Genomic DNA, 12,414 nt, shown 5'->3' with positions numbered 1-12,414 from the left:
AGTAGTATGTATATATATGATTTTATGTTTTACAAAATCACAGAGATAGTGTTTAATGAGATATTTCTTTTAGACCACAGCGGTGCATAGAATTTGTATCTCGGCAGTCATATTGTTACGTACTGTCCACCACATGTCTAGACCGGAGTGACACGTGGGTCGTTCTGCTGAGTCTTTATACAGTGGATTAGCAAGAGTAAGTTATAGCTCATCTCTCAAGCACCCAATCATTCTGTCTGTTTATCTCGTTTCCAGTTATTCTTGGCTTTACTTTCTGTTCTTTGTCTCACCGCATTGTCAGAGATAGCAACATTTTTGTTGCAGCCATGAATCAAAAGGTTGTTCTGATCACTGGTTGTTCTTCTGGCATTGGATTGGCACTTGCTGTTCGTATTGCCAAAGATGAGAAGAAGAGGTTTATGGGTAAGACCAGCATATAAAATACATACAAATATTGTGAATGTAGATTAAAGTAGTATAATAGTGGTGTAGATCAAGGAAAGATCAAGAAATATTTTACTTGTGTAACCTTTTTTTGCACATTATCAAAAAATAAATGTCAAAAACCTACATAATGGATATTTTACACTGTTAATGGTTAATGGATATTTTACACTGTTAATGGACCAGGGGTGCTTTTGATACCCCATGCCTGGTACAACTGTAACATTGCCCTGGGACAGTTGTAGCATTCTTAGAGTGCCAAATTAGATAGTAGGTCTACATTTAAGTGAAATATTCTGACACATTTTATACTGAATCATTTTAATGTATCCATATGTTTTAGTTCAGAATTTTTGTGAATTAATTATACGTTTACTTTGGAGAAGGCAGCATGTCGTACTTTGGGATGCGCATAGGAGATCAAGCAGTCATTATATCATTATAATGTGAAAGTCCACTTAATGTGATTATGTCAGTTTGAACTTTTTTTAAAACAACCGTTTCTCAGCATGAAGCAAAAAAAAAAAAAAAAAGAAAAAAAAATCATCATATCACCTTTATAAATTGACTTGGCTTGAAGATTTTCTTAAAGTACAGTAAGTAGCTAATCATTAATCTATTAGTAATTAAATGATGACCATGTTCCCCATCTGTTACTTAAAATCACGTAGACTGGTCAGTGAAAATGTTATCAGACTATAGTTTAAATGGAAGTTAATCTAAATGTTTAAATTTGGCAGTGTATGCCACCATGAGGAACCTGGCTAAAGGAGAAGCTCTGGTGGAGGCAGCGGGTCGTACTTTGGGACGCACACTGGAGATCAAGCAGCTTGATGTGTGTGACGAGAACTCTATTAAAGCCTGTATCAACAGCCTGCCCATGCGTAGAGTCGACATTCTCAGTAAGATTTTATTAGATGTACTTCTTACGTAAAAACACAAATGCTTCATTGTAATTTTTCTTTGTTTCAGTGCTCTAAACAATATTCTCTATCGTGTATCGTATGTAAACACTATAGTATTCACTTAGCGGCCATTGCATTTGTATAGCTCTACTTTTATTAATAGTAGGAAGTACTAATAATACTAATGTTTCTATGATCAGAGACAGCATAATATGGAGCCCTGCACATGACATTGAGTGGAAAAAACAAGATATTGTGGCCACAAATTAAGAATCAGTTCCCCCAAAAATTATAATTATTTTGTTCTGTTGTTTTAGGGGCAGTTTACATGACAAAACAAAAAACAATTATACATATTGGCCATTCATTTACACGACAATGGCATACTAGGGGCCTGAAAATGCACGTTTTTGAAAACTATCCTGTCAATGGGCTTTATGCCCAGCTGCACTACTTCCTGAACTTCAGCCAGCTCCTTGTTTCCTGTCTGCCATTATTGGCCAAATTGATTCATTCAGGTGTGCTTGACCTCTGTAGTCATGGCAACAATAATCAGACACACCTGAATTAATCAATTTGGCCAATAATGGCAGACAGGAAACAAGAAGCTGGCTAGAGTTCAGGAAGTAGTGCAGCTGGGGATAAAGCCCATTTATCAGTGTGAATTTGTGAAAATGGTGGTGTCATGTGCATGCATATTACGTGACATCACCAACTACTGGTCTGGCATGCATAATGCACCTTTTTTTTTTTTTGATGGATCTGTGTGAACAGGATCGTTTTGACATTGTAGTGTGTACGGGAAAAACAAAACAAAAAAAGGAAAAACTTTTGCGTTTTCAGTATATTGCTGTTGTGTTAACGTACCCTTCGATATATTGTGGCCAATTTGTACTAATTTGTTTCCTCAATTCAGTTAAATCATGGTCACAATTTAACTAAACTAAAATGAGTCAATTAATTAGTACAACATGGGCATGATTTACCAAAAACAAAAGGAACGAACTGAACCAATGTGGCCCTGATTGAACTAAAGAGAGGGAATAAATTAATAAAACATAGCCACTAATTAATAAGTTGTGGGAATGAATTCTTAATTTGTGGCCACAATAGCAATTTCCGCCCCTAATATTAATTTTATATATAAAAAAAAAACTAATGATTCATCCTGAATCAGTATTGTTGTTCCCACCCCTCTGCTCTCTGCGTTTCAGTTAGTAATGCTGGAATGGGAATAATTGGCCCCATTGAGTGCCAGACTATTGATGAGATGAAAACTATCATGGACACCAACTTCTTTGGGCTTGTGCGACTAATGAAGGAGGTTTTGCCTGACATGAAGAAGAGAAAAAATGGCCACATAGTGGTCATCAGCAGTGTCATGGGGATTCAGGGTGAGCCTTACATTTGCATCTGAGCTCTTTACACCAGTATGTGAGAGAACGAACTTTGGATACTTAAAGGATTAAAAACAATGCTTAAAGAAGATCTGAGAGGATTCAACAGGATTTTGCCATCTCTAATCACTGTCGTGTTCATGTACACAGGTATTTTGTTTAATGACATTTATGCTGCTTCCAAGTTTGCTGTTGAAGGGTTCTGTGAGAGTCTGGCAGTTCAAGCTCTGAGATTCAATCTAAAGTAAGTGATCATATGAAGGTCCAAGCCCTGAATGGCCCCAAATCCACCCACCGAGAAGTACATGGGTAACACTTTATTTTGATGATCCCTTTAGAACATTCTGTTGACTAGGCTATTAGTAACTTGTCAACTAAGTCTCATTAGAGTAGTAGACTCTTTGCCTAACATCTGTTAACACTTTTGTGATGGTCCTCCAATCGACATGACTATAAGTAACTTACTGCACATGTCAACTTATTCTAACCCTAAACTACCAGTCTACTAATACTCTATTAATACTCTAATGGGAGTTAGTAGACATGTAGGTGCAACGTTACTTAGAGTCAACAGAATGCGTTAAAGGCACCAATACACATTTTTTCACTTCTGAGCTGATCCCGATACCTGAATTTGGATATCGGACGATACCGATTCTATTACCATTATTGTTGATTTTATATGATGCTGAAATGAACTCTCAACAGGCAAGTATGATCTGCATGTATGCATGCATGTATGTCCCAAAAGGCAATTTGAGAATAAGGTCAGAAAAGGATGGCAGAAAAACAGAAAATTCCCATTCTGAAAACAAATATGCAAATGTAAGGGTTTCAAATTGATTGCCATGTCATTATATATTACATTCCCAAAATTGAGACTTGAAATATAAGAAAAGTGCAGACAAAAGTGTAAACTTCTTACACACACTATCAATAAAACAGTGTTCATCTGAACAGCACAAATCAAACACTGGCTCTAGTAGCATCAACAAATCAAGGTTTTAAAACTTCAAATATTTGAAATATAAGAAAAGTGCAACAACTGTGAACATCTTACACACACACACACACACACACTCCCTCTCTATCAATAAAACGACTCCCGTTGTATTTATGCCCCGTGGCTAAAAAAGTCCTTGTCCTCTTTAACGTACTTTTTTAATTGTTTGATTGCGTTTATTGTGTTGACCGACGCAAGGGAGCTTCCACCTGAATTGCCACTTTGCAAACATTGCATTTTGCTGTCTTGCTCTGCAGTGTTTCCAGTGTGAAATATTTCCACACAGCAGACATAATAGGCTTGTTTGACATGAGCAAAATCTGCACAGAACCGATCACCGAGATGCATGCCGGTCCGCCTTACTCTGATGTCATGCTGAAGTATGTCAAAAAACTCTTGCGACCATATGGCACACGTGTCGGATTCAAGGGGGTAATCCATCGACCGGAAGTGGAAGCCACGCGGGAGCTGACATCTTGCAGCAGAACTTCACTTGCGTTAGCATTCCCATTGACTCCCATTCATTTTGGCGCCACTTTGACAGTGAATAACTTTACATCTGAGGCGTTTGAAGACCCCATTTGTCCTTTATTTATTTCTAAAGAAACACAACAATGTATAAAATGCTCCATTACCTTGTAGCTTATGGCCCCGTAGAAGCCGTTTTAGTGAAAGTAGGCTAACGATTGCGTCATACCCATGCGACTATCTGTCGCACAGTAGAGAGATTACCGTATGGACAGGAGAAGAAGCTCACGGGCAATCGGGGAAACCTGGAGGCAAAATGACAAAATAATTCATCAGAATACCTAGCAAAAGTTTCTCCTTCTCCTAGATCATGGACAGCTCTTACTCACACTCTCCGCCTCGTCAAGTTTCAGAAGGGAATGATTCAGATTTCTCATGCTACAGCCACTAGAAGACAGACGGTTTGCTCACATCACATCTACGTCGTCAAGCTCTGTTTGAGAGTGCGCGTCAGGGACGGAAGTGCTAAAAAATCGGCAAAAACATTCTTCAATCGTCTCAATGGAGTTCCAATGAGATCGCTCTGTTCATTTCTTATTCTGTCTATGGTCGGATTCTGCAGTCGCACGCAATTGCTCTCCACCGACTGCGCTGATCAAAAGCATGATGGGAAAGGACATGCTGACAACACAGCTTAATGCTCATTGGTTTAAACCGTGATTGTTCTCTTTTAAAATGTTTGATTTTAAAACTCTGATATCATGTTTTAACTTTTATGTATGTTATGTGTGAATAAACTCTCTGACAGTGCGATATGGGTTATGTGATGTCATTTTTATTAAAATAATACATAAAATCACATTTCTGTATTAAAACAAAAAAAATATTAACATGTATTTGGAAAGTAATTTAATAAGTACTTTGGGTGTCTTGTTCTTTTTTTCTCACAATTGCAAGTTTTTTTTGAATTTATTTCTCAGAATTGCGTGATATAAAGTCAGAATTGCGTGATATAAAGTCAGAATTGCGTGATATAAAGTCGCAATTCTGAGAAAATAGACAGAAGTGCGACTTTTTATCTCACAATTCTGACTTTTTTTTCTCACAATTGCGAGTTTACATCTCGCAATTCTGACTTTATATCACATAATTGCGAGTTTATATGTCGAAATTCTGACATCTTTTCTCAGAATTGTGAGATATAAACTCGAAATTGCGACTTATCAGGCCAATTCTAAGGAGAAAAACTTTTCCCCCCTCGGAATAGTTTAAATCTCACAATTCTGACTTTATATCTCACAATTCTGACTTCATGACTCGCAATTCTGACTTTATAACTCACAATTCTGATTTTATGTCACGCAATTCTGACTTTATATCTCGCAATTCTGACTTTATATCTCGCAATTCTGACTTTTTTATCTCGCAATTCTGACTTTATATCTCGCAATTGCTACTTTATATCACGCAATTCTGACTTTATATCTCGCAACTTTGACTTTATATCTCACAATTGCGACTTTATATCACGCAATTCTGACTTTATATCTCACAATTTTGACTTTATATCTCACAATTCTGACTTTATATCACGCAATTCTGACTTTATATCTCGCAATTCTGACTTTATATCTCGCAATTGCGACTTTATATCACGCAATTCTGACTTTACATCTCGCAACTTTGACTTTATATCTCACAATTGCGACTTTATATCACGCAATTCTGACTTTATATCTCACAATTCTGACTTCCCATCTCGCAATTCTGACTTTATATCACGCAATTCTGACTTTATATCTCGCAATTCTGACTTTATATCTCGCAATTACGACTTTATATCACGCAATTCTGACTTTATATCTCGCAATTTTTACTTTATATCTCACAATTCTGACTTCCCATCTTGCAATTGTGAGAAAAAAAGTCCGAATTGTGAGATAAAAAGTCGCAAGTACCTTTTATATTTTTCATTCTATGGCGGAAACAAGCTTCCATACATCGCAAACAAGCTTAATGTTGATCAATCAATACTTTTCTGCTTGCTGGCTGCAAACTGCAGAATGGTTTTCCTGAGCAGAGGCGTGTCTCATAACTCTGTGTCTCATTGAGCTGCGCCACCTTTCAGGAAATCCATTTCACACTTTGCAGCCAGCTAGCAGACTAGCCGGCCGGAATCACTTTTGAACTGAAATCATTTCAGCAGACATGGCTCATGGAAATCGGACATCTCCAGAGGTTGGCTCGGGAAAATCTGATACGTGAATTACGCTGGTATTGGTCCCGATACCGAATCGGATTGGCCCCATCCCTACAAGCAATATCATACAATACCAGGTTTCTAAAACTAAATTAGTAAACAAGCTCAGTTCAAGAGTTCAATAATATAATGATGCAGTAATTTAGAAACTTCTGATGTGTTTTGAAGCCATTGAATGCCTTGGCCATCACATTTAAGTTGTCATTGTATGTCCATTTTATTTCCATCTGTGCAGTATCAGCTTGATTGAACCAGGACCTGTCGTCACAGAGTTTGAGCGTAAGGTGTATGAGGAAGGCTTGAAGATAGACCTCTCCAAAGCTGATAAAGTGACTGCAGATATGTTCCAAAACATCTACTTGAAGAATTACAGCCAGATATTTGAAAGTCTTGGACAAACACCAGAGGTTGTAGCAGAGGTACTTGGACAACACTTCCAAAAGTTTAATGCAGAAATCTATCATTCCAATAGATGTTTTGTTTTCTCTCTGAATTACTAATAGTCCTAATATGTCTAATATGTCATTTCTTCTCTAACCAGCACACATTCAAAATTATTACCATGGAGAACCCACCATTTCGCCATCAGACTAACACTCTGTACACACCCATGACCACCCTCAAATATGCAGATCCAAACGGTGACCTTCCCATTGATACCTTCTACAAGATGGTGTTTGAACACGACAAAGTGTTCAATGCAAGTCTCAATTTCCTCAAGCTTCTGCGCTGGAGAAGCCGTAAGAGTTTCACTTTGGAAAAATAAAAGACTGTCTCTTGATTTACAACTGAGGAACACAAAAAGCGGTTCATCAAGAGGCAATAAACATGAGAAGTGCTAGTAATACAAAGTTTCAGTCATCGCTCAGGATTGTACAAGCTAAAATAGGAGGAATTAAGAAGTAGCAAGAGCAAAGGAATATAGTGAAATTCATAATGAAATTGAATTCATTTATTTATATTTATTTGGCTGCAGTTAAGAGAGTGAGGGCCCTGATCTTCCTGATGTTGTACATTGCAAACCTGCATGATTATGCTGTTGTACCAATGTGGTCCTTGAAGGTCAGCTGGTCATCAAAAATGACCACAAGATTTCTTGCTGAACTTTATGGGATTATTGTTGCAGAACTTAGCTAGATGGTTCCCCATAAAAAGAATTTCTCTGGTTAAACCCTGCTGGATGGGACACCCCTGTTTTACAACCATATTATCTTTGCAAGCAAAGACTGTTATAAACAACTGAGTATCACACAATACCAGATACGTATATTTGAAAAACCAGTTTCAAACACTTACACATAAACGTGTGCTTTGTTAGGCTACTTACCTTGCCTTACTCAAAAACAAGTGAAAAAAAAAAAATACAGTACATGTCCTAAAATGTAAACATGTTTGATATCCTCCAACTGGATGTAATCGAAGTCTGAAATCTATCCCGATCAGTGTGTGTGCAACCTGTGTTTGCAAAATCTGACAACTTGCATTGCCTAACTCTGGTTTTCTGAACACATCTGAACACGTGGATACACGTCAAAAGTCAGAGCAGAAATCTGGGCAAAAGTTGTGTAATGTATTCCAGCTTTAACTCCAGACTGCATTTAAAATAATAACCACATACACACAACAAGCTAATCAACTGATTGTTCTGGATTTATTTGATGGTAAGCAGGGGTGGATAAAGTACTTGAAAGCCACACTTGAGTAAAAGTATAGATATCTTACCAGAAACACTTTGGTAGAAGTTAAAGGGCAACTATGCCCATTTTTACAAGATGTAAAATAAGCTTCTGATGTCCCCTTGTATGTGTGTATGTGAAGTTTTAGCTCAAAATACCCCACATATAATTTTTTATAGCATGTTAAAATTGCCACTTTTTGAGGGTGTGCGAAACATGCTGTTTTTCTGTGAGTCCCTTTACATACAAATGAGGTGCTGGTCCCGGCCCCCTTTCTAGAAGAGGCGAGGCTTCAAGAGCTTGTGCAATAAACAAAAAAAAGATTGCCAGATTGAGTGGCTTCCTGCCCAATTGGGCGGTTTTGCAATCTATTTTGCGGGCAAAAATGGGGTTGGGCGGGTGGATAAAATTTGGGCTGGTTTCGGATCAATTCGGCGGGTTTTTTGTAGCTGAAACACCGGCCCTTCAGATCCATCTTGTCACAGGCAGCTCGCTCACTCATAACATTGTGTTTCAATGGTGCATGTACTTTTTAAATAACCATAACTTGCTCAATTTTCTACCGATTTTCAAACAGTTTGGTTTGTTGTAAACGTCAAAGATGTAGTAATTACACTGCATACTAATGAATAATAAGTGTACAAATAAATAATCATCCAGAATTATAGCCACGTTAACATTTGTAAGAAACAAAAAGAAACAAAAAGTTTGTAAGAAACATTTGTGTTGTTACCTTGTTGAATTGATTTGGTCAATCACGTTATTCGTTGAACCGACGTCGCGTGACGCATGTCAGTCTGAAGCCAAATCCAGTGACAGTCACAACCCAACCTGGAGAGACCGGTGTGTCTCGGCAAAGACAACGTCAAGGTAAGATTTGTTTTACAATGATTATACACCCCTATATCTTAATGATTTTCATATAAGTTATTTACGACTGCAAGCTATACTTCGTCGTATGCATTGTCGTTGATGAGAACAATAGCCACGAAAGATTTTTGGTAGTGGAGCAGTAAAGCAAGGTCTAACGGTATGTTGCTTGGCTAACCCAAAATAGTCATTTGGTACATACACAATGAACTAAGCAAAGAGTATTCAAATACGGGATAATTACGGGAAAATATTTAAAAGGGAAGACATCATTTGACAGGCAGGTTGGTTTGGTTACAACAAGCTACCAAGGCCTAGGCTACAAGTAAGTTAAACTAATTATCATCTAAAAAGAGTGCAAAGCAAAACAAAGAAATGATTTTAAAAAATAATTTAGTTAAAGAGGGCTGTTTTTTAGCTATTTAACAATTTATTTGTGGTTAACTGCAGTAGTCTTGTCAAGCTCGTTTAAGATGGTTAGCATCTTAATACAAATGTCAAAAAAATGTGATTTAAAATTATCTAGTAATGTGCGCTTTCTGTGTTTATTTATCTGAATATAATTATGTTGTTTATCTAACACACAGACATGGACAGGACAACATCATATCTCTCCACACCCAAATTACTAAAGTCTCATCCGAAGGACGGAGCTCTTTTGACACTATAGTGTCCCCATCACTTTACTGGGGCGTTTGGACCTACACAGACCACAGGGTGAGCACCCCCTGCTGGCCTCACTAACACCTCTTCCAGCAGCAACCTGGTTTTCTCAGAAGGTCTCCCATCCAGGTACTAACCAGGCTCAGCCCTGCTTAGCTTCAGTGGGCAACCAGTCTTGGGTACAGGGTGATATGGCTGCTGGTCATAGACTAATTCAGTCTCTGCTCCCGGGTACCATCCATGATCATGGTCCAACTCTTCAGGAGTTTGTGAAGTGGTGTAAAAGGGTCCTGTTAAGAAATGAATTTGGATAAAACCAAAGAGATGATAGTGACCTTTCCACCAAAGCAGAGACAGCTGACTGAGGCAGTCACTACGACCATCCAGGGAAAGCTGGTAGACCTTGGAGGAGAGTGTAAATACCTTGGCACTATTTTTGATAACCAGCTGAATTTTGCGCCCAACACAGAGAAAATTCTGAAGAAGTGCCATCAGCGGCAAAACTTACTCAGGAAATTCTAATCATTTGATGTAAACAAGGACATTTTAACCATATTTTACTACTCATTTATTGAAAGTGTGATAACTGTTTCTTTCACTTGTTGGTTTTACTCCATTAATCTTCAAAATAGAAACTGTTTACATCAAATTGTTAAAGTATGTTCCAGAATTATTAGACAACCCCTGAGAGCTCTGCCCTCCTTATGTGAACAGCAAACCTTGAAGACTGCCTGTAGGATAATTTGTGATCCATCACATGCTCTGTATTATATGTTTGAGTGGCTACCCTCAAGGCGCAGACTTCGCTGTCAAGTGTGTAAAACCCAGAGGAGGAAGGTGACCTTTGTCCCCAGGGCAGTCTTGCTACTAAACTACAAGCAACCATTCGCCACCCAAATCGTTGAACTGTGCTAAAACATGCTAGCCTGACTTCGTCATATTCTATTCAGAATGTGAGTCTGATTCTGCTCCATAGGGCTTTGATTATGAGGCGTGTCTTAATCGAACCAGGGGGAAAAAAACCCTCTGCACTCAATTGGATACACCTACAACCAATCAGAGCAACGCAGTAAGTGACGTATGTTGAGCAAGTTGTCAACTGAACTGCATGCACTCTGGAAAAAAGTATTTAAAAGAAAAATTAGTTTTAATGAATCAACATGACATCATTACTTTTGCGTTAACATAAACGCCACTTGACTTGAATGTGACGTGTATGTGTACGCAAAAGTCATGATGTCATGTTATCTATACGTATTTTGAGCTATCTGCGTGTATGTGTGTATGTCTATGCCATTAAATGTCTGAATGATTCCGCATGTATGTACACACCGTTAAATGTCCGAGCGAAACGAAGCAAAATGTAGATCTACATCTGAGGAGCGATTTTTTTTTTTCCTAGGATGGTAGGGGAAGTCTCATAAGTGGTATTAACCCCAGTGACAGGTAGGTTTAGGGACGGGGTTGGGGTGGGTCATAGATTTATATATACAGTAATGTAACGACAACCGCGTTCATAAACACGCTGAAAAGCAATGATGATTGTTGATAGCACGCCAAAAATGGAAATACGAATTGGCGTGTCATACATACGCCATTTCACGAGATCAGTCTGAATGAATGTATATACGAACAAGTTCTCCGTTTAGGATTAGATCTCGACAATAAAGCCAACAAATCTGCTCGCATTTCTCGACCTGTCTCAATTTTATAACAGGGTTGGAAGGCAACTTGACTGATTTTAATAAATGGAGAGACGATGAAAGAGACCAGGCTGAAGAAGGGTGTTCATTTGAGTCTTCAGAGAAAAGAGACCGGGAGCCAAAATGATGTTTTCATTATGTATTAATGATTAGTTAAATATAAAATGATGCGTAGCATCATTAGCAGAAAACAGCCCCAAACCATGATGTTTCCTCCCCCATGCTTCACAGTAGGAATGGTGTTCTTGGGATGCAACTCTGCATTCTTCTTCCTCCAAACACGACAAGTTGAGTTTTTACCAAAAAGTTCTATTTTGGTTTCATCTGACCACATGATATTCTCCCAATCCTCTTCTGGATCATCCATATGCTCTCTGGCAAACTTCAGACGGGCCTGGACATGTACTGGCTTAAGCAGGGGCACACACCTGGCACTCTGCAGGATTTGAGTCCCTCTCGGTGTAGTGTGTCACTTATGGTAGCCTTTGTTACTTTGGTCCCAGCTCTCTGCAAGTCATTCATCATGTGCATCACAGAACAGAGCAAGGCGAGCATTTGAGCTTATAAAACTTAAACCTTGTTATTTATTTATTAAATGAGCGATCGTTTCATGTGATAAGACCCTTATTCATCGTCTGGAATCGTTTAAAAACCAGTTTGCAGTTTGCACTGAAACTGTCTTTTGGACCTTGAACCGTTTGGTTCCCACTGAAGTGCATTATATGGAGAAAAATGCTGGAATGTTTTCATCAAAAACCTTAATTTTTTTTCGACTGAAGAAAGACATCTTGGGGGTGAGTAAATTATCAGCAAAAGTTTTTTTTTTTTTTTTTTTTAAGTGAACTAATCCTTTAAGTCTTTCTGATAGTTGTCTACAGGCCGGTTTACTACAACAGTAGAATCAAATTCTAAATTCTACTGAAATTGTGGTTTATAATTTTGGTGTGCCACCCCAAGATTTTAAGAGGCCTCATCTGGCCACCCCAATGAAAAATTTCTGGATACTATGAGAACGGCAGAAACAC

At 38.2% G+C, this 12,414-nt stretch overlaps 1 protein-coding gene across 1 annotated transcript; it reads left to right on the top strand.

Moving 5' to 3' along the window:
• Positions 1-326: 326 nt before the first annotated feature.
• LOC120493036 (retinol dehydrogenase 8) lies at positions 327-7,663 on the top strand. Its single transcript, XM_039691414.2, has 6 exons — positions 327-423; positions 1,185-1,346; positions 2,564-2,743; positions 2,897-2,990; positions 6,713-6,896; positions 7,019-7,663. Exons 1-6 carry the CDS (start codon positions 327-329, stop codon positions 7,241-7,243), a joined length of 942 nt encoding a protein of 313 aa, XP_039547348.1. The 3' UTR covers positions 7,244-7,663.
• Positions 7,664-12,414: the final 4,751 nt, after the last annotated feature.

The sequence above is a fragment of the Pimephales promelas genome, chromosome 8 (assembly GCF_988280905.1).
Source record: "Pimephales promelas chromosome 8, fPimPro1.hap1.1, whole genome shotgun sequence".
Taxonomy (NCBI): domain Eukaryota; kingdom Metazoa; phylum Chordata; class Actinopteri; order Cypriniformes; family Leuciscidae; genus Pimephales; species Pimephales promelas.
The sequence above is the reverse complement of the archived record's forward strand: the minus strand, read 5'-3'. Positions and strand labels throughout refer to the sequence as shown.